This window comes from Elephas maximus, chromosome 12 (genome assembly GCF_024166365.1).
Source record: "Elephas maximus indicus isolate mEleMax1 chromosome 12, mEleMax1 primary haplotype, whole genome shotgun sequence".
Lineage (NCBI taxonomy): Eukaryota > Metazoa > Chordata > Mammalia > Proboscidea > Elephantidae > Elephas > Elephas maximus.
In genome coordinates, this window is record NC_064830.1 from 109,584,716 (window position 1) to 109,611,308 (window position 26,593).

At 57.6% G+C, this 26,593-nt stretch overlaps 1 protein-coding gene across 3 annotated transcripts; it reads right to left on the reverse strand.

Moving 5' to 3' along the window:
- Positions 1–750: 750 nt before the first annotated feature.
- Positions 751–25,768, reverse strand: LIMK1 (LIM domain kinase 1). 3 transcript variants are annotated; one of them, XM_049904792.1, is made up of 16 exons: positions 25,635–25,768; positions 23,902–23,998; positions 15,581–15,719; positions 15,184–15,293; positions 14,450–14,656; positions 10,194–10,299; positions 9,923–10,089; positions 8,785–8,965; positions 7,722–7,808; positions 7,358–7,489; positions 6,876–6,935; positions 6,534–6,599; positions 4,225–4,381; positions 2,543–2,598; positions 2,128–2,285; positions 751–1,802 (listed from the first exon to the last, which is right to left on the reverse strand). In XM_049904792.1, the coding sequence occupies exons 1-16, from the start codon at positions 25,687–25,689 to the stop codon at positions 1,640–1,642; spliced, it is 1,941 nt and encodes a 646-aa protein (XP_049760749.1). In that variant the 5' UTR covers positions 25,690–25,768; the 3' UTR covers positions 751–1,639. The 3 variants fall into 3 exon arrangements, with proteins under 3 accessions (XP_049760749.1, XP_049760748.1, XP_049760750.1); XM_049904791.1 differs by having other exon boundaries at positions 8,785–8,968; XM_049904793.1 differs by lacking the exons at positions 23,902–23,998; positions 25,635–25,768 and adding an exon at positions 19,151–19,643 and having other exon boundaries at positions 8,785–8,968.
- Positions 25,769–26,593: the final 825 nt, after the last annotated feature.

The window sequence follows — 26,593 nt, forward strand, 5'->3', positions numbered from 1 at the left end:
GGTCTCCCACTAACAGCCAGCTCCAATTTGCCAGCAATGTGAGTGAGCCACATGGAACGTCCTTGAACATGGACCCTCCAAACCCAGGCAATATCTGACAGCAACCTCAAGAGAGATTTCAAACCAAAACTACCCATCCAGCCTCCTTCCAAATTCCTGACCAAGAGAAACTGTCAGAAATGAAGATTGCCATTATTTTATGGCACTTAATTTAGGGATGAGTTATTATGCACAGTAGATAACTGAAATAGCCTAGGTCCCCAGCCCAAGGGGAGGTAGCTGCTTCCTGCTGTTAAAAAAAAAATCTTTCCTTGTCCTGGCTGGGCTACTACCTCTGCTCTGCACAACACCGGGCTGGGGACAGGGTGCTTTCACCCCCTCTACATCCCTCTGATTGCCCCGCACCCCTCTGTTCAAGCCTTCCCAAGTTCTACGTGGCACCAAGTTCCCCTCTTGTCCATTTCCCTGGGGCCCCCCCACACACACCACGATGCGGGATCTGGGTGGGGAGTACAGAATATATTTATTATTCTGTGTCTGGGTTTTGTTCCTTAGACATCGCGGTTCCTGGATGGAGAGGGACATGCCCCACCTCCCTAAGTCATGGTCCCACAAGCCGTTCTGATGGTTCTCCAGGATCAAAGTGCTCTGAGAAAGCTTCACAGTTTTAATACTTCCTAGATGCTCAACTGAGGCAAAGTGACAAAATGGCCCCCCCCACCCCCACCCGCCAAAAAAATAAAACCCCAAGCCCCCAGCAGCTGGTGCTGCAGCCATATGAAAAAATAATACAAACTCTTCTTAAAAAATAGATTACACAGAAAGAACCCAGAGGACAGAGGGACATAAGGAGGGGCAGGGGCCTCGGGGAGGCCCAGGAGAGGACAATGAGATGAACCTGGGGGCTGGGATGCTGGTAGACACCTGCCTTGTCTGCTCTGCCCAACCTCCCTAGGCCTGGGCTTGCTCGTCCCCTCCCCCTCAAGGGACCCTCTCTTCACCCTGAGGCCTGGTACCTGCTTCTCACTAAAGTGGTTTCAATAAAGAAACAAAAAAGACCCAAAGGGAGAGAAAAGGCTGCTGCCTGGCCAATGAGGACTTCCACCTGCAGGATCAGGCCTTCCTCTGCTCTGGGGTTTCGGGGGATTATCAATACCTGCTGCAACCTAGATACCCCTGGGGGATGACATGGCCCTAGACTCCCTGTTTGGCTCCTGGGAACTTGGCCCCTGCCTCCCTTGACACACACCCTCCTGTGTACCCAGCCTTTACCAGGGCACAGGGCTAAGGCTGTCTCCAGCCCAGCCTCAGAGGGCTGCAGAGAGGTGGTGGCTGGGCGTAGGGGGTGGGCAGGGGCATGACTCACACAGCCCCTCTAGCTCATGCAATGAGAAGCCAAGGGCAGTCCCCCCACAGCAGAGGTAAGGCAGGGTGAGGTGGTGTGTGTGCAGCCAGGGCAGCTCTGGGGCTAGAAAGGCAAGGGCCACATGTGCTGGGCAGGAGAAGGCAGGTCGGGGGGCTGGCGCTGGGGGTGGGGTCCGGGCCTCTGCTGCCCTAGCTGTGGGCTCCACGCTTGGCTTCTCCTGCAGAGCTGGAACCCAGCTGCAGCAGGGAGAGGGGGCAGCTGGGTGGGCTGGACTCAGTCGGGGACCTCTGGGTGGGCAGATAGTCCACTCTCACCACGCCGGTAGGTCTCCCAGAAGCCCCTGTCCAGCTGCTCCAGCTGTGGGCCCAGTGGCAAGTGGCCGGCCAAGTGCATGCGCAGGGTCTCCAGCCACTGCTCCAGCTTCAGGAAGGAGGGCCTGGGTGACAGGCAGGAGCACGGAGGGTGCTGGCTGTGCTTGGGCCAGCCCGCCTCCCCCACCTGGCTGTGCTGGGCCAGCCCGCCTCCCTCACCTGGCTGTGCTGGGCCAGCCCGCCTCCCCCACCTGGCTGTGCTGGGCCAGCCCGCCTCCCCCACCTGGCTATGCTCGGGCCAGCCCGCCCCCAGTACAGCCCCCACCTGGCTGTGCTGGGCCAGCCTGTCTCCCCCACCTGGCTGTGCTGGGCCAGACCACCCCCAGTATAGCCCCCACCTGGCTGTGCTCAGGCCAGCCCGCCCCCAGTACAGCCCAGCCCATCTCTAACCTCTTCTCAGGGTCCAGGTCACAGCAGCGCACGGTGATGGGGAAGAAGCTTGGGGGGCAGCTCGGGGGGCAGTAGCGGTCCAGGAAGCCTCGCACGTTGAGGCCAAAGTCCATGGTGCGGGGCAGGTAGTCGGGGTCTGCGTTCACCCGCCCGATGATCTGTTCCGCACAAGGCCCCTTGGTTACTTGAGGTGCCTCGTGAGCTATGGGTCTGAGTGCCACCCAGGTAGGTCTGAGGGCAGGTCACACTTGGCTTGGTCCCAGCCTGACCACCGCACCCCACTAAGGACAGCCCAATCCCAGAGCTTCCCTGGCCTGAGGCCCCTACAGACTTCCTGTCTGCAGCCTGGGCATGTGAGGAGTGGGGTAGGAGTCACCACGCCCTGGCGCCGCCTGCTGCCTTTGCTCGCACCTACCTCACACAAGACGATTCCGAAGGAAAACACATCCACCTTCTCGTCATAGCTGCGGCCTGGACAGACAGACAGACACTCAGAACTGGGCAACTGCCCCCAGGGCCAGCTGGGTGGATACCCTGGGCTGCAGGTCAGGGCCAGGAGGCAGATGTTAGCAACCTTCATGGTGGCCAGGGCTTAGGTTCTGACCCGATCCCACCAGGCCTGAGCAACCCTTTGGGAAACCTGCGGGAGAGGATGACCCAGGCAAGGAGCTCCAGGCCAAGCTCGGTCGCTGACCAACTGTGTAACCCTGGGCAAGTCATGGACCCTCTGAGCCTGTTTCCTCATCTGCAAAATGGGAATAAAGCCCCCTACTCAACAATGCTAAAAACAATCAGTATAACCACCCTAGCTTACTGAATGTCAATTTGACAAACCTTATCTCTAATACTCACACCGTCTCTTAAAGACAGGGACTGTCAACGCCAGTTCACAGGCTGCGGTATTTGGGGGGCTATGTAGCTTTGGTCAGTGTCAGGTTAGAGATAATGGCCCCCTGCCTGCTCTGACCCTGTCTGTGGTTGGGTCACTGGGTGCCACCTGCCTGTGGAGGGTTTCATGACCCATATGGTCTTGGCATACATGGGAGCACTAGGAGACAGGCACGAGAACAAGGAATGGAGTGAGGGAGAGAGGACCTGTGGTCAGCAGAACGATGGTCCCCCAAAGAGATCCACATCCTGCAACTACCCAGGTGCCAACAAGAGATGAGTGGATAAACAAAATGTGGTCTACCCGTGCAGTGAAGTATCACTCAGCCATAAGGAGGAACGAAGTTCTGATGCGTGCCACCACGTGGACGAACCCTGACAATGTTATACTGAGTGAAGTCAGTCAGTCACTAAGGACAAATATGATCCCACTTATAGGAACTGTCTGGAACAGGCAAATCCATGGAAACAAAAGAAGATGGGGGGTTCCCAAGGGATCAGGAGAGGAGGGAGTGTGGGGCAAGGAGAACGGAAAAACCATCAGCGTGTCCTCTTAAAACAGGTGAACTGCACTTATACGAATTATTTCTCAAAGATTAAAGAAAGAAGATAGTCACACCCTAATCCCTGGAAGTTGTGAACCTTACCTTATATGGCCAAAGGGACTTTGCAGAGACTAAGTATCTACCTTGAGATGCTAGAAAAGGGCCCTAATGCCATCCCAAGTGTCCTTACGGGAAGGGCAAGGAGAGTCAGTCAGGGAAAGAGAGGCGATGGTGGAAGCAGGTCAGAGAGGAAGAGAGGAATGAGGAGATGCTACACAGCAGACCTGAAGATGAAAGAAGGGGCCACGGGCCAGGCAGTGCCAGCAGCCTCTAGAAGCTGGAAAGGACAAGTAAACTGATTTCTCCCAGGGCCTCCGGAAGGAACCAGTCCTGCCGACACCTTGGCTTTAGCCCAGTGAGACAGATTTTGGACTCCTGAACTGTACGAGGAGAAATTTGTGTTATTTTAAGCCACTCGTGGCAGCCACAAAAGACTCATACAGGACCCAAACAGAGCGCTGAAGGGCTGCGACAGCCAGGTGAGGCCAGGTGTCAGGACACTGCAGCTCTGCCTGGGACTCAGAGGACCTCTGGGCAGACCCCTTCCCCCCGAGGTGCAGGTCCAGCCCCGGGGCGGGGAGGGCGTAGCCCGCTGCCCACTCACCGTTGATCATCTCAGGCGCCATCCAGTAGGGGTTGCCCACCACCGTGTAACGCTTTTTGCGGTCCGGCTTCTTGAGGCTCCGCAGGTCCTCAGGCTGCGTCTTCTCGTCCACCATGAGCCGTGCCAGGCCAAAGTCCGCCACCACCACGTTCTTGTTCTGGGAGATGACGAAGGTGGGTCACACAGAGCCATGTTTGTGGCACTACCGGCCCACCCACCCCGCTCTAGCCCAGAGCCCACCGGGGTCACAGACAGCCTTCTGATCCCCTAGTCCTCAGAGGGGCTCAGGCACAGTGGGGACCCCTGCCCTCACTGCTCTTTCCCAAGCAGCTGCTTAAAGCTCCCTGAAAATGCCAGCGCTCTCCCCTCCCCATCTTTTCCCCAGAAACCACCCCGGCACCCCCATGACTCCCTCCTCTGGGTACCACCTCTGCCCCTCACAGGGCCCTGGTGCTCTCTGCCCTGTTTTGGAAAGGAAAAGAGCAATTATAATTAGAGACCTCAGGTCCTATGGTTGGCACATTCTGGATTTATCTTACTTTCCCAACAACCCAGTGATGTACCTGTTATTTTTATCTGCACTTGACAGAGGAGCCCAGAGTTGGTAAGAAAACTTGCGAGACCACCCAGCTAGCACTCAAACCCAGGACTTGAGAGCTCTCACTCAGTGTTCTAGGCTTGTGAAGTGCCCACCCAGGTCCCAGCCCGGCACCCTATACACAGGGTACATGCTGACTGCTCTGTCTCCCCCTGCAAGACAGAGGATCAGGAGGGTCCCCGAGAGACGAGGCGGGGGAGGAAGCCAAGTCAGGAAGCTGGATGGGTCCTTGCAGCTCTTGGGGCTGGAGTGCTCAGGCCTGGTGTCTGGGGCCCCAATAGCCTGGACCCTCCTTGCCAGCCCCAGGATTGGCCACTGCTGTGTGGGCATTCCTGGTGGGGCCTCCAGACCTGGGGCACCAAGGTATAGAGGGCCTGTGAGACAGGGCCTAGCCAGGCCATCTTGACGAGCAGGGCCCGTGCTGCCCACCTTTGCGGGTGACACAAACAAGAAAGTCACTGAGAGAAAGCACCCCTCTGCGAAGGCAGCAGCCACAGGGAAGGGGCTGGACGGGCATCCTGGGCCCCTCAACAGAGCCCTCAGGTGAACACGGACCCTGTCTGGGCTCCGCCTCCTCAGGTGTATTAATAGGGTGGCAGGAGCTCAAATCCCCCCACCCTGGGCTGTGGCTCTCAAATGCCAGTGCCACCAGGACTGTTTAAATGCTGATTCCTGCCCTGTCCCGCTCAGGTCTGCACCTGAAACAGGCCCTCCAGGGTGTCCTGATACAGGTCCGCAGACTCTCCTATGAGGTGCACAGCTCCAAGGGAACTAGTGAGGGGGACCGCTAGGGACCTCAGGGGCCCCAAATCGTCAGCAAGTGCTACGCAGATGCAGACGGGAGGCTCATAGCTCTCATCAGATTCTCCAGGGACGGTCCCTGCTGTGGGACAGAAGCCCAGTAGCTACCCTCTCCTCGTCCCTGCAATGACTCACCACGGCCAGCAGGGGCAGTGTGAGTGCTCCTGGGAGGCCTGTGAGATCCATCCTCCCCACTTGTTCTCTGCCCAGGGCGGAAGGCTCTTCACCTCCTCAACGTCCCTCCCCTGGGCCTTTGCATATGCCGTTCCCTCTTCCTGCACTGAAGTTATTCCCCAAACTCCTACCTGGGAATCTCCCTCTTCAGGACTGGGTCTTGGCCTTGCCTCCCGTGAGGCATGGGAACTCCCTCTTCAGCCTTCTGTGAACGGCTATGGTCCCTACAGTCACCACCCCTTACACCTGGGCTCCCTGACTCCAGCCCCTACTTGAGAAATCCCCCCAAAGCCTCCTGCCCTGACCACCCTGCCCCCACACCTACCCCCTCCTCTGGACCCTCCAGCAGGTGGTGCTGCCCAGAGCAGCCCTGGCCACTCTGCCCTGGGCTGTCCTCTGTGACTCCCACGCCACTGATCCCTACAGTCTACACATCACTGTCTCCCTCACTGACTCTCAACCCTGTGAAGGCCTGGGTGACCAGAGGCAGAGGCTGGTTCTACTTTTCTGACACACAGAAGGGTTAAGTGCCGTGGCTGGAGCCACACAGCAAGTGAAGGGCCGAACCAGAACTTGAACCCAGGTCTGTCTGCCTTCTGACCCCACAGTGCTTTCCCACAGGCTGCTGCCCCGCCTCCCACCCACCTCAAATTGGAGTAGGGAGGTGACCTGGGGCCCTGGTTCAGGGAAGGCCCTGTGGGTGGGAGTGTGGCGGCCTGGTGCCTGGGCTGCTCACCTCACGGACCAGGCAGTTGTGGGAGTTGAGATCCCGGTGGATAATGTTCATGGAGTGGAGATAGGCCTGGGGAGGGGAGGTGTGCAGAAGTCAGGAGGCAGCAGGGCTGAGGGACAGCCCAGCCCTGGCCCCACAGGTCCACCTCCCTCCTGCCCCAGGCAGGGTGCTCTTCTCCCTCATGCCACACCCTCCACCCTCTTTCAGAGCTTCCTGTGGGTCCCATTTCTACAAAGAGCCAATGGTGGAAGGTTTCACCCTGAGCCAGGTTAGTGGCGGAGGACTTTCCAGGTGGGGTCAGATCACCCAGCCCTCGCCCAGTGGTCAGAGCCAGACCCTACTCACCATCCCAGAAGCAATGTCCTTGGCAAAGCTCACCCTCTGGCTCCAAGGGTACTGGCTGTCCTGGGGTGGGGAAAGCACGGCCAGGGATGAGCCACTGAGGCCACTGGGGCCACAGCGACAGGGATGGGTGGGTAGCAGTGGTCAGGAGGGGCAACTGTCTGGAGGGTCCAACAACCCTTCACTCCCCTCTGCACCCACAAGTGTCTGCTTGTGAGGCTGGTGGTCAGTCATGCAGAACGAGCCCTGCAGGGTGGCCACAGGGTGGGGAAACAGCTGCCCTTCTCTGGGCCCCAGCTTTGTTCTGCCTTTAGACAGAGTCTGTGTGCCCCTCTTGACTGAGATGCAGGATTAGAGCTTGGAAGGCCTCTGAGACGGCAGACGCTGACTCCCCCGAGGAGATGGGGCACCTGCAGCCCAGGGGGCCCTGCCTGGGGGCACACGTGGGGGCTGGGGTATACAGCTGCAGCTCTGCCGGCCCTCACCATGCTCTTGATGATGCCTCGCAGGGTGCCCCCCTTGATGTACTCGGTGATGAAGTTGAGCCTCTTGTCCTTGTAGAGCACCCCGATGAACTTGAGCACGTTGGGGTGCTCCAGGCAGCGCATGACCTTCACCTGGCAGGGTACAGACAGGCTGGGCCTGGGCCTCCACACACCTCCCCTCCCCCTCCCCCCTGCATGCCAGGACCACGTGCCTTCTGCTTGGGCTGCTGCCACCCCAGGGATGCCCTCCCTGCAATACATTCTCTTTCAACACGTGGCTTGAGCGTCAGATCCTCTCAGAGCCCTCTGCCACTCTGGGGGGGACCATCGGCGCGCCCTAGAAATCCGGTGAAGCGGGGCTGACCTCTTTGAGGAAGGTCCTCTGGGTCTCCTCGTCGAACCGGATCAGCTCCTTCATCACCATCACCTCGCCGGTCTCCCGGTGCGTCACCTGCATGGGGACACCAAGGTACGGAGCCTCAGTGTGGACAGAGGCTCTAAGTCATCCTTGCAGGAGCCGTGTACCCACCCAGGGCTGCAGGGGGGTGTACAGACAGCCTAGAGCACTTCACAGACATGCAAGGGGGTAGGACTTATAGACCCCATTTCACAGGTAAGTAAACTGAGGCCCAGAGAGCTCTCCTAATAGGGGCAAAGTCACCCAGCTGTCAGGGAAGGGGGACTGCTGGGACTTGGGTCAGCTCCTCCCTCTGCTTGTCAGGCTGTCTCCTAGAGCTGAAACAGTGGCTGGACCAGGAACTCATCCCCTGGCAAGGGGACCAGGGACAAGGGCTGGGCCTGGGCCTGCCTGGAAATGCACGTTCTGTACAAGCCTGAACCTTCCAGCCTGGTCACAACCAGGTTACATGAGACCTAGGGCAGCTCTTTGAGAATCTGATCAAAGTGGAATCAGCTGGCCGATACACATCGGCAGCCTTGGTATATATCCCGAGCTCCAGTGGAGAGTGTCAGTTTCATTCTAGATTAACCAATGTTAACAGTGGATAATTTTTTTTTTTTTTAAGACCTCCAAATTGAAAAAGAAGCAGGAGTGTAAAGTGGGTAAGCAGCTCCAGGACCAACACGAGGGGCGCGTCAGGCTCAGTGAGGGGCCCAGGGCCCAGGGGAGGGGCTTCAGGGTCAGCAGGGCTGCTCCGCCCTCACACCCCTACACAGAGGGCCAGCCTTTCAACAACCAACTGCACCCCAAGTTCTGGGCCGTCTATAGTAGGTCACCCTCTCTAACCAGCTGAAAGGGGTGAAGGTGGGGGAGACAGCACTGGCAGGGAGTCTAGAAGTCTGATACCCCTTTCACTGTAGACTCTGGAGGGCACTGGCTGGCGAGGAAGCGGGGACTGATGGACCTCACCCCTCCCACTCGCCCAGTCCCACTCACAGCCCTCTGTCCCGTCCTGGCATGCTTGTACCTTGATGGCCTGGCCAAAGCAGCCTTTGCCCAGCACCTCCCCATGGATGAGGTCCGATGGCCTGAAGATGCGGTGAGGCCGGGAGACCACACGGAGGGACTCAGAGCGGCCTAGGTCCTTGCGCTGGGCAGCCGGGGAGCCCAGTGAGCCGGCACCCGGAGACCTGTCGATGCTGTAGCTCCTACTGGGGAGGCACACACAGAGCCCAGTGCCACCGGGGGAGGTGGCCACCTTCCCCCTCCCTGCCTGCCATGCCCCATCTGGGCCCCGCTCTGACAGGGAGCAGCCCAGCTCAGGCCCTGGGACAGTCACACCGCTGCCTACGTGTCTCATCCCATCCAGCTCCCTCCTGCCCTCCTCAGTCTTCGTGCACGGAGAATGTTTGTCCTTGGCCTCCTCTGCCCAGTGGTCCCGGGTCAGACACTTTGCCCAGGCCTAAGGGTGCATTTTTTTTTTTTTTAAGGGTGCAGAGGCAGATAACCTGGCCAAGACGCCCAAAGGCCTGTGCACAGGTGGCCCCTAGGGTGACCTGGGCTCCACACACGGAAGTGAACAGGGAATGCACGACATCAATATCTCAAGTGCTGTCACCCAAGAAGGCGTCCCCAGCAGGTACCACGGGAGAGTGGGGTGGGGCCAGGCTGCCTCTGGCCTTCCTCCTTGTGCCCTTAGCACCTCCTGCCTGGATCAGTGCAGTAGCCTCTAGCTGTGAGCCCCCCTTCTCCAGACCCTCCTGCCCAGGTGATCTTTGCAAACCACATCTCTGTCCTGCAATGCTCCTTCAGTGGAACCCACGGTGGGCAGGACAAAATCCAGACCCCTGCCATTAGCTCCAGCCTCAGAGCCCGCCCCCACCACGTCTGATGTTCCTGTCTTCCTGACTACTTGCCTGCTGCTGGCCTCCCTGCGACGGACGTCCTCTGTAATTCCCTGGCTGGGGGAGGTAACTTCCTGCTCTCCCACTTCTCACTGACCTTCTTTCTTAGTCTCTAGCACCCTGTGTTGGGGCTGCCTTTTCACAAGGTTGACTTCCCCATCAGACTGTGGGTCCCTGGGGCGTGAGGGCCAGGTCCTGTTCCCCCTGAGGCCCAGCATCTGTGTAACTAACTAGGTGAACCAAGGAGCAGGGCTGACTTACAGGATAGGCTTCTGCCGGGCCACGCTGCCTGCCTCCCCACTGGGAGTGTGAGTTGGGGAGTCCAGGGGGCTGGGCTCTGGTCCTGGCCCGTGGCCTGGCGTGTCATGAGGGTCGTGCTCAAGAGTCAGCTGCAGCAAGCGGCTGGTTTCCTGTATCAGCAGGTCAATCTGGGAAGAGCAGGTGTGGGCAGGCATGGCACGTGGCAGGAAGTGGGGGGTCAGGCGTAAAGATATCACCTTCATCTTTGCTCCCCAAACTCAGGACCCCGTACCTCGTCCAAGGGAACGTTCCGGATGGGTGTGCCATTGATTTCCAGGATCCGGTCTCCAACGTGGATGGAATTCTTCACATCTGGGCTCATGCAGCCTGGGTCCACTCTGTGGGCAAAGAGCAGTGGTCAGACCAGTACCTGTAGGCCCTGGAGCCCCAACAGGAACTGAAGCCGAGGGGACCAGACGGGAGGCAGGGCTGCTCCTGTGTGATCAACAGGCAGCAACTGTCCAGAACACTGAGAAGAGTCCTGTCGTCGATTGCTCATGTCTGCCACGGGCGTGGAACTGGGGAAATGTGGCACGCCTCTAGCTATCTGCTGTCCCAGACTAGACGCTCAGCTTCTTCAACAGAGCGTCGTCTCCGCCATGGGAACAGGGTTACCCTTCCTACTGCCTATATGCTTAGGGCAGATGAGTGTCAGGGTGAGATGAGCCCTGAAAGGGTCTGGATCCACTGGCTTTCTACCTGTCTCCCACGCTCCCCCTGCAAGGTGTGCCTAAAGCTCCCATTCCTCCTGAAGTGGCAAAAAGGGGCTAGCAGCCTGCTCTGAGCCACAGCTGGAGGCCCGGGCTTGAAGCCGCTGCTGTCGAGTCAATTCTGACTCGTAGCAACCCTACAGGACAAAGTAGAGCTGCCCCACAGGGCTTTCAAGGAACAGCTAGCGGATTCAAACTGCTGACCTTTTGGTTAGCAGCTGTAGCTCTTAACCACTGCGCCGCTGGGGCTCCAAGTCTTTCTTAGCCAGGGCCAGAAGCTAACTCACAGACGGCCAATTTGCCAAGTTTACCTGCTTACTTTAAGCTTTTAGTTTTAGTTACCTGGTTTCCATTTTGTACTCACACAAGCTTTTGAAGGGGTAACCACTTCGTCTCTGGCCTAGCTCCCTGCGGTAGGGCAGGGTGAGCAGAGAGGGGACTGACCGTCCTAGAAAAACAGGCTCACAACAATTCCCCATTATCGATGCAAGCGTATTCTCCCACGGTGGAGAAGCACCTCCTCACTAGAGAAGGCCAACCAACAAAAGAAGGAGTAACAAGAGTCAGAAGATTACCGCTGTAGAGCCAAAACAGTAATATCTGATACAGATAAGAACTGACGGTGGATGCCACCGCACTGGGGAAAGGCGGCCAGGGAACAGGGTACTACAGATGCAAAGCTCCTCATGAATTACTTATTGATTACAATGGAAAAAAAATCCCTTTACAATAGAGGAACTGGACCCTGCTGCGACCTAGTAACCGGAGTTGGCACCCAGTACACTGACAGTCTGTGCCTCTGATGATGGGATGTACGGAGAAGGACCTGGGATCGCTCACACAATATCCTGCCCAAAACACAGAAACTAAATCTAATGAAAAGGAAATGTCAGTCCAGCCCATATTGAGGGACATTTTACATAACAACTGGCCTGCACTTGTCAAAAATGTCAAGGTTGTGAAAGACAAGGAAAAACTAAAGAATTGTCACAGATTAAAGAGATCTTTAGCCTCAATTGCTCCAGAAAGTCTGGGGTCTGTGAGAATTTGAATTCCATCCTACATTTTCCCCCTTTTGCTCAGGATTCTTCTATAGAACCTTTGATCAAAATGTCCAGTAATGGTAGCCAGGCACCACCCAGTTCTCGTCTCATGGCAAAGGAGGCAGTTGTTCATGGAGACAATTAGCCACACTTTCCATTTCCTCCTCCTATTCCTGACTCTTCTTCTTTCTCTGTTGCTCCAAGTGAGTAGAGACCAATTGTTGTGCCTTGGATGGGCACTTGCAAGCTTTTAAGACCTAGGCTCTATCCAACGAACTAGGCGGCAGAAGCACTAAACATGATGTTAGGCCAATTATCTGGGATGTCCCATGAAACCATGACCCTAAACCTCCAAACCAAGAAACTAAATCCCATGCGGCGCTGCACCCTCATCTTTTTTGTTATTTTGTTAATTTTGTTGTTAAGAATACGGCAAACCATACACCAATTCGGCAGTTTCTACACGTACAATCCAGTGACACTGATTACAATTCTTCGAGTTGCGCAACTATTCTCACCCTCCTTTTCTGAGTTGTTCCTCCCTCATTAACATAAACTCGTTGCCCCTAAGTTTCCTATTTAATCTTTTAAGTTGCTGTTACCCATGTGATCCCATATAGATACATCTTAACAGAGCACAATGCTCAAGGCAGACATTCTTTACAGTTAAGCTAAACTACTGTTTAGTTTGAAGACTTCAGGGAGTATTTTTGGTTTAAGGTTGAAAGATTATCTCAGGGCAATAGTTTCAGGGGTTCATTCAGCCTCCATGGCTACAGAAACTCTGGATTCCATGAAAATTTGAAATTCTGTTCCCCATTTTCCCCCTTTTGATCAGCATTCTTCTATAGAATCTTTGATTAAAAATGTTCAGTAATGGTAGCTGGACACCATCCAGTTCTTCTGGCCTCATGGACAAGGAGGTAATTGTTCATGGAGGCAATGAGCCCCACATCCCATTTCCTCTGCCTGTTCCTGACTCTCCTTCTTCCTCTGCTCCAGGCAAACAGAGACCAATTGTTGTGTGTTGGATGGCCACTTGCAAGCTTTTAAGACCCCAGGATCTATGCAATGAAGCAGAAGGTAGAACAGAAGCACTAAACACATTATGAGGCCAATTATCTGGCATGTCCCATGAAACCATGACCCTAAACCTCCAAACCAAGAAACCAAAATCATGAAGTGTTTGGTTGTACATATCATCCTCATTCTTGAAAGGTATTTTCAAGTCTAGAATTCTAGGTTGATCGTTATTTTCACTTAGTGTATCGAAGATATCATTTCATTGCTTTCTGACTTCCCTTGTTTCTCGAGGAATCATCCGTCAGTCTAACTGCCCTTTCTTTGAAGGTAATCTGTCCGTTAGCGGGGGACAGTTTTTAGAGTCTTTTCTTTTGCCCTTGGTTTAGTACACTTTCACTAGATATATTCCTGGGTGGATTTTTTATTTTGCTTTTGGGGTTTACTGGGCTTGTGTCCACAGATTAGTGTCTTTCATCAGCTCTGGGAAGTTCTCAGTCATTCTATCTTCAAATACTGCTCTCCCTCCATTGTCTATTTTCCTCTGGGACTCCAAAGAGATGATTACTAGGTCTACTCTGTTCTGTATATATTTTAATCTCTCAGTTTTCATTCTTTTTTCTATCTAGTTGTCTCTTCAGCTGTTCTAAATCCTTCTCTACCATTAAAACCTTGCATTGAAGTTTTTACTTTAATAATTATATATTTCATTCTTAGGAATTCTTTTTGGGTCCTTTCAAACTTATTTGTTCTTTACTCATTTTTCAAGCATCTCTTTTTTAATAAAACATATTCAATATAATCGTTTCATACAGTTTCTGATAATCCCAATATCTGAAGTTTCTGTAGGTCTGTTGTTTCTGTTGGCTCTTGCTCACAGTGCCTCACTTCCTTAAATATGTTCACTGATTTTTACAGAACACCTCACCTTCGTAGGAACATCAAGTTAAATCTTAGTGTTATCTAAGTACATCTTGGGGCTCATCTAATTCAATGAGGCCTAGAGGTGCATTCCCCCAGAAAGGATCTTCATCAGCTTGTGTCAGGGCCTGGGGGTACGACTAGTTGGGAACTCTCTGAAACTAAAAATCTGTAATTTTGCGCTGAGTCTTTTAAAACCACCCAGGTGTATGAATTTAGGTTGCAAATGTGAGTTTATGAATTCTCAGGGGAGACCCCAACCCTACTTCCATTAAGGACAAAGCCACAATTTTTCGTGTAGTTCTATGAGTAAGGAAGTGGAGGGTGGATGGTAGGTGTGGTTTCTTTCTCATCATTCTCACCGTAAGAGTACTTTTGAGGTCCCACCTTTAGAAGGGGGCAGTTCTCTTATTAGACTAACTTCTTTAGCCATGTCAGGGCTTTGAGAGGCCCAGCCAAAAGAGGACTTGAAACCTGAAGCTTCCATTTCCTCAATTTAGATGTGCCCTCAAGGCATACCTGCCTTCAGTGTTCTGCTAACCTGACTATCCGTCTTTCTCGTTGGGCCACATGAGGACTAAAGACAATGTTTTCTATATTTCACCTAGCATGTGCAATGGCTGTCAGAACAATAACTGGACCAGGCACCTGGTATACCAGGTTGTCAGAGCTGGGCTCTATCTGTACCCAAACACTCACCCATTCTCAGGGCCCCCAGCCCAAGTCAGCCACCCACCTAGAGCATCAGTGGTTACGGCCATATCAGCTGCCCTCTCAGCAGGCTGGCTACTCACCCCTGGACGCGGACGGTGTGGGAATGCTCTGTGCCGCAGCCCGGCGGGCCGTGAGGTGGGTCAATGGAGACAGAGAGGCCACGTTTGCCATGGGCTGAGGCTGGGATGGAGACTAGGGTGACTGTGTGGGGCAGGTGGGAGCCAGGGGAGTCGGGCAGGATCTGCTCGATGACGGGGGTCACCACGGTCTGGTAGTAGCAGTGCCCGCTGCAGAGCCGCAGGTGGTGGGGAGCCAGAGAGGGGAGAAAAGAAAGTCAGCACAGCCACCAGTATCGCCAGGCCCCTCCAACCACCAGCCCCAGGCTCCTTCTCTCCCTCCCCTCATTCCCCCACTGGAGAAGGGGGGACTTTGCTGGCTGAAGGAACTGGGAGCAGGAACTGAGCTGGCCCAGGGCAGCCCGTGCCCCTCTCTGCAGCTCGGTCATTCTGGGCTTGTCTCCTCTTTAATGTGCTGTAAACTGACCAGCACAAGGCCTGGGGATACATCCAGCCAGGAGAAAGCCCTTCCAGGCCCATCTACAATCAAGCTGTCCTCTAATCCAGCTTTATCAGAAGGCAAGCTGACACGTGGGACTCTCTCAGCCTGCCTCCTGTGTCTTATTTCCCAGCCATTTCTATACTACAGAGAGAGTGGGGTGCTGATGACTGCCCCCTCCAACCTCACCACATGGAAAGGGAAAGGGGCTCTGGGTGTGGGTATGTCCTTGCAGACATGGGACAAAGTGGGCTCTCACCAGTACAGCTTGGAGTGCTCCACCAGTGTGTAGGTGTCCCCGTCACCGATGAAGGTCCCACACATAAGGCAGATGAAGCACTCGGGGTGGTACTTCAGCTCCCCGGCCACCTGTGGGGAGAACGACCCAGCTCAGCAGTCCCTTCAGTCCCTATAGCTCCTCCCCTTGGCCTCCCCTCAGAAGGGCAGCCTTGGACAAACTGTGGGGTCCTGGTGGGTGGGCTGTTAGCCCCCAGACAGCTGGCTCCACAGACAGGGTGCTGAGGGACAGTCAGACAGACCCAGAAAACGTGGGCGATCAGACAGCCAGTGAAAAGGAGAGTAAGAGGGATGACAGGAGAGACCTGGAGCCCAGGCTCCTGTGGGCATGTTCCCCGCCCCCCAGGAGGGGCGCTCACCATGACCAGCCCCTTGGTGAGGTGCTCGGAGCACCCGTGGCACGACTCGCCGTAGCGGGTCCAGTAGTCCTTCTTGCAGAAGAGCTGTCCATCCTTCTCGTAGTACTGGTGTGAAAGGGAGGCACCGCACTCACAACACCTGGGTGGAAGGAGGAGTGGGGTTGAGTATCCCACGTCCACCCCTCACCCACACCTTGGCCTTGACATAGTCTGCAGGAGCCTCTGGAAGACTCAGAAAAAAATATGCCCTTTAGGGATGTGCCACCGGGGCATAAGGCTTGGCAAGTGGAGCCAGGGATGGATTCAGCCCCACCTCCTCAGGCCCCTCGGCCGATGCCTCTGTGGAGTGCACAACCTGCACAACCACCCACGGCCGCTCTGTGTCCAGAGCTCTAGCCCACACGCTAGCCCCATCACAGTCCCTCTGTAAGACGTCCCTGGGGCTGAGAGATACAAGGCTTCTCATCTGAGCTCCTGTCTTTGTCACGCAAGGACGAAGGCCCAGAGAGAGCAGGTGACTTGCTCTTGGTCACTAGCCAGGTGCAGGAGGAACGGGACCGGAGCCCAGGATCAGGTGTAGGGGCTGAACAAACCCCAGGCCCCACCCTTCTAAGGGGGGCTTCCCCCTTCTCCTCCCTGCCCCTCCCTGAGCAATGTGGAGGGAGTTGGGGCAAGCCCACGTGGGTGGCAGAGACCTGGAGCTGTGAAGGCCTAATAAGTGTTTCCTTGATTGAATTTACTCAGTCCTCAAACGCCACCATGAGGCAAGCACAGCTATCTTCACTTTAGAGATGACACAATTCGTCTCCAAACCCAAAAAACCAAACGTCAAGTCGATTCCAACCCATAGCGACCCTATAGGACAAAGCAGAACTGCTCCAGAGGGTTTCCAAAGAGTGGCTGGTGGATCTGAATAGGTCTAAATTGCCCAAGGTCACACAGTCGGGTACCACGGGTCCCGCAAAGCTACTTTACTATCCCACTAAGATACAAGGGGGGAGCTCAGTCCAGTGCAGTCCAGCCAGGATGGGTCATGACAAGGTCTGGTCTCCTGAGTTCATGGACCACAGCCAGCCCTCCAGGTGCTGCCTGTTCCAAGAAGGGCGTCTGAGGCTCAGCTCAGCACAGCGACCCACACCCCCCCCCCAGCTCTGCTGCAGCGTTAAGCTCCCCATCTCCCCTCTGAAAAGCAGCTACCCTGGAAGGAGCAGGTCCCCGGCCCCGCCCCACCCACTGCTTGGGGCTACCAGGGAGGCCTGGTTGGCAGGAGCCCTGAAGGAGCAGGGAAAATGACGTGACATTCCTGGCTTCTTTCCACCCAAGTGGCTCTGTGGAGTGGGGACCAGCATTTCTACGGACCCACAATGAGCAGATATGTGTGTCCTCCCCTCCCCCATGAGCCCACACAAGGACCCATTGGGTTCTGGAGAGCCCGACCCAGGGTCCTGGTGTACACAGGTATATTTGGGCCAGTAGGCATACCATGTTGGAGAACAGGCTAGGGAATCTCTCTAGCTCTGTATGAGGCTGCTGTTTGGGCACTCCCAAGGTCATGCAGGGGCAGGAGGGGCCAGGCTCAGAGCTCAGGGCTCTGCAGGGAAACAGTCCAGGAGACAGGAGGGCAGGAGAGACTGGGCTCTGGGAGACAGCCCTTTCCGGGTACAGCCAGGGCACCTGCCACCCTGCAGGCCTCTGGCTGCCACACATGGCCTGAACACAGAAGCCCTCATTGACTGCGGGCTAATTTAGTGGAAGGAGGGAACAGGGGAGGGGACAGGCTGGTGAGGAAGGACTGGACAGCAGAAGAGGGCTGTGTGACACTGTTCCTTTAAGAGGATTCGGCCAGTTCCCCATTGTTTGGGAGCCTGAGGGGGGAGGGAGGCCGCAGCAAGGGGCTGGGGGAGCACAAAAAGCCGGGGTTCAGAATCACACGGGTAGGGGTGCATCCAGGAAGGGAGGGCAAATCAGCTCCCCCTGAGGGTATGGCTGTGGGGAGCGAGGACCCAGGGGCCCGGAGACCCGCCCTGAGACGCGACAGGAGGAGGGGGAGGGGGTGGTGGCGGAAGCGGCTGACCGGGAGCCATGACGTCACCGCCCACCCCAGCCTCGGCTTGAACTTGAACCCACGCGGCTGCAGTGAACTTGAACCCACGCGGCTGCAGTGAACTTGAACCCACGCGGCTGCAGCTGCAGCTCCAGGGTGGGCAGTGCCCGGCGGAAGGGCTGGAGCGCACGGGATGGGCAGGCATCTTCCCCGGTGCTGAGGGGGTGCAGGGCATCCCGAAGCCCCCAGGCTCCGCATCCAGGAGTGGGGGGCGCCCCGGCCCACCGCGGACGGCGCCGTCCTATTAGAAGGTGCCCCGCGGACATGTCCGCAAAGGGGCGGGCGCGCACTCGTGACTCCGCGCCCCCACGCTGGTTACACCACCGCGGTTCACTGCGCCCTTCCACCAACCAGACACGACTTGGCCCCTCCTCACCTACCGGCGGCCCCAGCTTGCAGGAAGCAGGTCCTCTGCCTCCCGGGTGGGAGGGCTGCTCGGGGCTGGAGGCTGGGAGGGCCCCAGCGGCTGCCTCCCTCCTGGGCGTCCTTCTCTGTCATCTGCCAGCAGCCAGTGCTCTACTCCTGCCTGGAAACGCCCACCCCTCCACTCTCTCAGAAACACTTACTCACAAGCACTCATCATTGTTGTCTTCCACTCTGTGGAAGACCCAGCAAGACCCACCAAGGGTCCATAAGTGGCCATCCCTGCAGCCCCCAACACCAGTCGTTCCTCCACGGGCCTCCCCCACTGGCCTTGAACACCTCCCAGCACCCACAAAAGCCTCCGGAGGTCCCACCAGTGGACTGCTCTATGCTGGCAGCCTGGGGCATCCCATTTTTTTACCTCCCAGCATTTTTTTATCCTGAGAACTACTCCCGGGCAGGATGGCCAGCCCCTTCTTGGCCTCCATCTCAGGCAGTGAACCGAGGCCCAGGCCAGTTGCTGCCCCTTGGGAGCCTCAGTGGACCTTTGCTGATGGAAGGCACCTAGAAGCCCCTTACCTGTCCATCCCAGCCAGGAGCCAGAGGAGGCAGGAGGGACGAGACAGGCCTGGCTCTTAGGGTGCCCCACACCCGCCCCCATAAAGGCTATCAAGGGGACTGCCAGGTACTGAGGGTGTGCAGAGATGGCCCAGCCCTAGACCCCCTCCAGGGAGTCTCTCTCTCTCTGCTACTGGGGAGGCCAAGCCAGGCTCAGGCAGGGGAGGAGAGCCAGGGAGGGAGCAAGTAGCACCCTCAGCAGAGAGGAGTGGGCTCCATCCCTCCCAGGCATGCCTTCTGCCCAGAGCCACATCCCTGGACACCAGGGGGAAGACAGAGCTGCTGAAGGACCAGCCTTACATCCTAAGGAACCTGTTCTAGAAGGCACCCCCTCCCCCAACCCAGGCTCCAGTAACCAAGGAGTTTCAGTTCTCCTGCCTCGCTGCCAGGACCCAGGTGGGTCTGGCCCACAGATGCCCCCAACCCTCACACCAGGGGCCTGGGCTGAGGCCCGGGACAGGTGGGGAGGAGGGCTCTGCACTTACTTGGATCCTCTGAGGAAGTAGTTCCTTCTCAGGACTGAGGCCAGCATCCTTTGCAGCTCAGGCACGGGCCTCTGGTGGCCTCAGGGGAAGGCAGGGGTGGGCCCAACTAGGCAGTTCCCCATCCCACTGCAGGCACTCAGGATTGGAGGCCACAGAGGGTGTGGCCAGTGTGGCCACCCCTCAAGGGAGGAGGATGCAGCAGCTTTGGGGCACGAGGATTTGGTCTGAGCCCGAAACAGGAAGCAGTTTAAGCACCTTAAGCTCTGGTTCTGACCCTGGGCGGAGGCCTCGGACCTAGGCTCTGACCCTGGGCAGAGGCCTCGGACCTAGGCTCTGACCCTGGGCGGAGGCTGAGGCTGGCACTCGGCCTGGGTCCTGCACACCCAGAGGTCCCTCCATGCTCCTCCACCTCTCCCTGGCAAAGACACTGAGGCCTAGGGCCTCTCTGGGGACAGGGACAAGCTTGAAAGCAGCTGCTGCTTCCGGTGCTGCCCCCAAGGGAACAGACGTAGACTTCCCGTGGACAGTATGTCCTCCTCACCTAAAAAGTCCCTCAAAGCGGGGAGGCTATGTCCCGGCCCAGGCTCTGACACTCGTGCTCGCTGCAAGCTCAGCCCTCCTCACCCTGGGCGGCCCACCCAGCCTCTAGGGAGATGTTACCAGAGTTGCCACTGCCCAAGGGCACATGGACTGAAGGCTTCTGGGAAGGGACCTTCCAGAGGCAGCAGCTGGGCCGAATGAGGGAAGCCTGGACCACGTTGGGCCTGGCTGTAACCTTCCGGGAAGTGGGGCTCATAGAGGGTAGGGCCACTGGGACAGAAAAACGGGGCGACAAGCTGGAGGACTATGGGGTTCTAAGCAGATTAGCCCCAGCACTGAAACTGGGGGCATCCACTGGGCCTGTGACAACCCTCCTCTGCCCCAGAAAGGTACTATGTTCTCTTCCAGGCAGCATTTGCCCTCCCTGCTTGGCACTCCCATAGCCCCTGAGTCATTTGTCACAGTACCAGTGGCTCTATCTCTGTTTCCACGCCAGCTGCCCCCCAGACTGGAGCTTCCTCAAGGGCATGGCCCCAGGACCCAAGCAGCACACAGGTGCTCAGGTTGCGAGACTCAAAGAAAATACACAGTCAAGGGCACCTTTCATAGGGCTCACCAGGCTCTGTGCCATCTGGCCCCTGACTATCCCCAAACACATTCCCAGCCCCCTGACTCCAGCCACACTGGCCTCCTTGCTGTTCCTCAGAGGCGCCAAGCATACTCCTATCTCAGGGGCTTTGCATGTGCAGACCCCAGCCTGGAACGCTCTTCGCCACACCCTCCAAGGCTTCTCCCTCACATTTGGTTCTGTCTGTCCAGCACCTGACAGCCTATTTACTCCTTTATTGCCTTTCTCTCCCAGCAGAAGGCAAGCTCCCTGTCGGCAGGGCCCTGCCAGTCTTGGAGAAGCATGACTGGGCCATGCTGAGTGCCAGCTCTGAAGCCAGCCTTCCAGATCCGAATTCCTACTCTGCTCCTTACTAACTCTGGGCAAGTGACTGAACTCTGTGCCTGTTTCTTCATCTGTAAAATGGCTGACATGAATAGCACCGACCTCACAGGGTTGTTGTGAGGGTGCCAAGTGCAGAGTAGGGGCTCTGTGAATATCTGCGGCTGACTGACTGACTCAGGGGCCCAAGGAGGTTCCTGAAGCAAGAACAGCAGGCGGGGGCTGCGGCAGACAGAAGCCCAGAGCAGGGTGTACCGGGTCTCATCCTCCCCCTGCACAGGAGGGTGCAGGACTGCCCCCACCTCCCGCCTCGCACATCCCTCCTCCCTGAGCACCTTCAGAGGGGTTCGGGGCCCTGCAGTGTGGGTCTCTGGAACAAAGGTCTTGGTGTCATTCACGTGAGGCCAGGACCAGGTCCTCAGACCCCAGGGCCTGTGTCAGCCCCATCTCATGGCACTGAGATGCTTCCGGGGGGAACCGAGCAGAGCCCAGAGTCTCGGGCCTCTGCCAAAAGCTGACCTGCCTGCCCAAGGATTTTAGAGCCTCCAGGTCCCCTTTTTGCTGCCCATTAGACACGGTCCAGGCAAGCAGCGCTGAGGGCACTGCCAGCCTCACCTTCTTCGTAGGCTGTTGGAAGAAGCAGGAAGACTCACGTAGCCGTGACGTGTCTCCTGAATGAGAGAAGCCATGGTTCTTACTGTCAAGACCTGTGGGAGCTTCCTCACTGTGGGAGCCTTCCCCATGGCCTCTGCCACACCAGGTACAGCCCCAACAGGCTTCTCCCTACTGCCCCGACCTGGGGCGTCACCCTCTCCTGGTGACGCAGGGCAGGGGCCTCTCCAAGGCTGGGTGCCTGTGTGCCCCACTGCTCCCTCCTGTGGCTGCCCCTGACCCTCTTCCATTCTCCTAAAGCACCATCTCCCTCCCCTCCCCTAGGCATGGGGACCCCCAAAGTTCTTCCCTTGATTTCTCTTGATTTTATCCCAAATCTTATTCGCTGTCTCTGAGTGAGCCATTCTTGATGGCCTCACCATGGCCAGCTCTGGGCAGGGCATCACCACCCGGATGGCCTGCAGTGCCTCTAACTCAGCTCCTAACCCCACCAGAATCAACAGGTCACCATCTTCCCCAGCACCCAGATTAGAAAAGTTCAAGATTGCTTTAGACTGTGTCCCTGCCATTCACCAGTCCCACATGCTTCACCTCAAAGCACCTCTTTAAATCTGCAGTGACTTAGTCAGACGGACATAGGTTAGCTTTCCAGGTCTGAGCTGTGCGAGCTTCAGCAAGTTACTTATTTCTCTGAGCCTCCACTTCTCACTCGCAAACTGGACAAATAACGGGACCTCCTCCAGCTTACTAGAAAATGGCACCATGTTTGGTACAGTGGATGGCCAATGAAAATGAGGGAAACTCTCAGAGATGGACTGTCACAACAGCTATAACAACGAACTCAAACACACCAACCATCACGAAGATGGCACAGGCCTGGGCAACGTTTCCTTCTGATATAGGTAGAGCCGCCATGAGCTGGAGCCGACTTGACGGCAGCCAGCAACACCGCCGTACGGTTACAGTGAAGGCTTAGTGAAATAACCTTAACAGAATGCTCCATGAGCGGTGGCTGATGGGACTACCACTTAGCCCAACTCTGTCTCTTCTGTCTCTGAAATTCTCTACCCTCAGTCGCTATCCTGAGTCAGGCCTGTAGCTCAGAGAACTATGTGACAGTCCATTCCCTGCTCACTGGGATGGTCTCTAAACAGCAGGTCCACCCCCGACTCTCCCTCCTCTGAGAAACCCTCTCTGGCTCCACACTGCCTTCAGGGGAGGTCCTCCACTTGGCACTCAGGGCTCTTCACAAACCAATCCCAATTTTGCCTCTTCATCACTTCCCCCGACTCACCGTCTGTTCCAACCCAAAGAGCTGTTCCTGTTCCCTCAACCGCCTGCACTACTGCACCCTGTGCCTTTGCACGTATGGTTTTCCCTGCCTGCCGAGCCCCCCTCCATCCTGAAGGCTCACTGCTTGAGCACCGGCTTTGGGACCCCAGTGTGGGTGCCTGCCTCTCTTCTGGCCTCACCAGCCAGTGTGGGTGCTGTATGTTCCTATCCCTCCCTGGCTGTGTGACTTTGGTCAGAAGAATTAACCTCTCTGTGTCCCAATTTCCTTGGGTAAAATGGAAACGATATTTAACTGCACCGTGCCTAGAACAGTGCCTGGTCCTGACTAAATGCAAGAAAATGTTAACATCATTACTGAAAAAGAGAAACAAAAACCTTGTCAGAAGCTCCCATGGTCTAAAGCCCAAACTCCTCCAGCTGGTGGGGAGTGCCCTTGGCCGTGCTGGACTCCAGCTTCATGTCCCCCCATCACGGCACCTCCCCACTGGAATCCTGCTGTCCACTGACAAAGTAAGGCCCTGTCACGGTTCCATGCTTTGCATAACCCAGCTCTCTGCTGGAATTCCGTTTCCACCCAGAAAATCACACCTCCTTTGAGACCTTCCATCTCTGCATCTGCTTCTCAGGATGGACCTACTGGGTTCACTGGGCTGCCTCTGGGTCCCCATGTGCTCTACCCTGTCCTTGGCCACTGCAGTGACCCATTCTTCCTACACGTGGGAGTCTGTCTGGAAGGAGAGGGCTGGTCCTGCTGGGCCACGCATCTTCACAATAGCCTGGGGCCCCACAGAACGAGGCTGGTTTGTCTCCCACCTGGAGCATGAGCACCTGGAAGGCAGGGTGCACGGCCCTCCAATGCCCCTGCCTCCTGCACCTGCTGAGGTGCCAGCAGGCCTTGGTAACACCCCTGAAATGTGGTCTCTCCTCTCCTTTCCTTAGAGGTCTGTTAGGTCATTGTTAGGTGTGGTCAAGTCGGTTCCCACTCCTAGCAACACTATGTACAACAGAACAAAACACTGCTGGGTCCTGCGCCATCCTCACAATCGTTGTTATACTTAAGCCCATGGCTGCAACCACTGGGTCAATACATCTTGAGGGTCTTCCTCTTTTACACTGACCGTCTACTTAAAGGTCTAGAATGGCAAAGGGGGGCTTTTAGAGATCTTCTTATCAAAATGTCTCATTTTAAAGATGAGGAAACTGTGACCAAGAAACTGAAGCCAGAGAGGGAAACCTGCGGGAGGTTAAGACCAGAGACTGTGCCAGAAGGAATATGCAGGTCTCCCGAATTCCTTGGCACCCAGCCTCGTTAGGGCAACACAGCCTGGGCACTGCCGCCCAGCCAGGCCTGCCCTACCTGAAGCAGTCTGCATGCCAGTCAGCATTCAGGGCCTGGAGGTACTGGCCGTCATAGATCCTCTGGCTGCAGCTCGCACACACGGGCAACTCGCTTCCTGCAGGGGTGAAAAGGGAGTTGGGAACCATTCTTAGGAGCCAGCACAGGCCCAGAGGGCCCTGCCCACCCAACATACAGTCGCACAAATGCTCTCGTGGTGCCTGAAGAGCAGGAAGAAGGGCGTTGGTCTGCATTTTGCTGAGACGCTAAGTTACCAAGCCTCTCCGGGCCTCAATTTGCCTATCTGTAAACTGAGGAGGAGGACCAGAAGCCCATCCTGCAGCAACAGCACTCTTCAACTCAGGGTCTGGTGGGGTAAAAGGGGCAAAAGGGAGTGATGGGATTTAGAAATAAGGTGACAGGTCACAGCTCTTTTTTCTCCCTGAGCCCCGCCTGTCCACGAAGAGGTGCTAAGAGGGCTCTCAAAGGGCAGGGACTGGACAGGGCAGAGCTAAGGCATCCTGGGAGGAAGCCTCTGGGGAGAGGAAGGGCAGGAAGCCCAGAGGTGCCGGCTCCAACAGAGCCTTGACTGTGCCCGGGTCTGACGAAGGGCTGGGGCTACAAAGCGGGCACTCCCGGACACCTGCTCCTGGAGGCTTGGCAGCTCCTCAAGCCAGCTGCCAGGCATGCTTAGTCATCCCTAGGGCTTGGCACCTGGGACTAGGTGGATCTCGGAAGACCCCCTAGGCCTGTCCCACTCCACCGTACAGATGGAGACGCTGAGCTCTGGAGAGGAGCGAGGCTTACCCAGATCCCACAGCCAGGCTCAAGGCCATGGGCTGCCCCTCCATGAGGCACCAGGGACCCAAGGCAGGGGAGGTGGTGAGGGGGGTGCTTGCCCCAAGCATTTAGGGTGAGGGCTGGGGAGAGCCTGTCCAGATTCAGGACCTGCCTTGGGACCTGGTCAGCTTACGTGACGGTTGAGTGGAGAAAACCCAGGGAAGGAGGCCCCAGAGCCTGCCCTGGGTTGGGGGAGTCTCAGGGATCTTTGAGAACTAACCGTGGTGCTAACCCCAAGCCTTGGACCCCAATAAGGGGAAAGGGGCTGAATGGGAGGCTGGGATGAGAGTCGTCCAATAGCCAAGGCCAATGGCAGGTACTGGGTTTGGTGCAGGGAGAGGAGAAGGTTGGGGCCCCAGCACGCGGCTGGACTCTGCCTCCGAATCCCCGGACCGCATATTTCCGCTCTGCCCACCAGTACTGGGGGCCAGCTACCTCACCCTCGACTGTACAGACGGGGAAACTGAGGCCCAGGGCGTGAAGGCCTGGTTCAAGGTCACGGAGCCGGGCAGGAGCGGGGTGGCCACTCAGACCCAGGCCTTGGGCTTCCTCAGTCGCATTTTCTCCCTAGGCCGGGTTTGAGACTGGGTAAGGGGTGGCCCCTGGGTGAGCCCCCGGCGGACAGAGCACCGGGCCAGAGGCCGGGCTGGGCGAGCAGTGCCCGGGTCTCCTCCGGGTCGGGGGATGGGAGAAAGCAGGGCTGAAGGGGAGGAGGGCAGCCCACCCGCGGCCCAGGATGGAGATCGGGCGGGGGGCGGCCGGGGCGGGGCCTTCCGGCTCATCCCGAGAAGCCAGGGGCGCGGCCTCGGCGGCCCGGCCCGCCCCGCGCCCCCCGCCCCGCGCCCCCCGCCCCGCGCCCCCCGCCCCCCGCGCCCCCCGCGCCCCCCCCGCCCCGCGCCCCCCGCCCCGCGCACCTTCCTCTCCCATACGTTCTTCCCTCCAGGTGCAACAAAGTAGCGTCAACCTCATGCACTCGGCGGGGGCGAGGCCCGGCTGGGCAGGGGGCGGCCCGGGCCCGCGAGCTCGCCCGCAGCCGCCGCCGCCGGCCCGGGAGGCGGAGGGGCGCGCGGGCCGGGCCGGGGGGCTCGGAGCTCGCGGCGCCGCCGCCGCCTCTCGGTCACCGGCTCCTGCACCGGCTCCGCGCCGCGGCCTGGGAGGGAGCGAGGGGCGGACCGAGGCGGGGCCTGCGAGCTGCGGCACGGGGGAGGGGCGGGGCGGGGCCCGGGGAACGGCCCTGCGCGGCCCCGCCCCGTCCCGCCCCTCGCCCCGCCTCCCCGCTCGCCCCGCCCCTCGCCCCGCCCTGCTCGCCCGCCCCTCCCATCGCCCCGCCCATCGCCCCGCCCCTCCCCGTGCCTCTCCGCCTTCCATTCATCTGTCCCCGAGTTACCGCGCGGCTGCGCTCAGACGTGTGAGCTGTGCGTGCTCTGATGCGCCCGCCTGGGGATGTGGAAGCCCAGGGCAGGGGCCTCAGTTTCCCTGCGGGAAGCTCTGGGAGGCCCAGGGACGAGCCACTCTGACCCAAGCTAGCTGTAAGCCAAGAGCCCCGCCTTGGCCCGGGGAGGGGCCGTGGGGAGGGGCGCCGGCTTTGGCCCCTCCTCTGGGCACGCGGCTGAGGACTGCAGGGAGCTGCAGGAGCCCGGGAGGCCGTGCCCCCTGTCTCGGGGCTCACAGGCCGGCCAGGGCGCACCAGGGGTATAACCCGGGGGAGATGTCCGCGGGGGAGGTGTTCCAGGGGGTTCGCGCTTCCCGGAGCTGGCGCTGTTCTGCTTAGCATATGTTCAGGGGGTGCACAGCTGGACAGGGTATTGGAGGAGTGAAGTGACCAGAGGAATTGTCCCCATAGCATGGGTACCCAGTTCAGCACTGGAAGGGT

Coding starts and splice junctions, on each gene's coding strand:
- LIMK1 (XM_049904791.1), bottom strand. CDS start 25,689: ATGAGGTTGACGCTACTTTGTTGCACCTGGAGGGAAGAACGTATGGGA. Junction 15,294..15,580: donor TCACCAAGGGGCTGGTCATG/GTGAGCGCCCCT, acceptor TTCTCCCCACAG/GTGGCCGGGGAGCTGAAGTA. Junction 2,599..4,224: donor GGCGCCTGAGATGATCAACG/GTGAGTGGGCAG, acceptor CTGTCTGTCCAG/GCCGCAGCTATGACGAGAAG.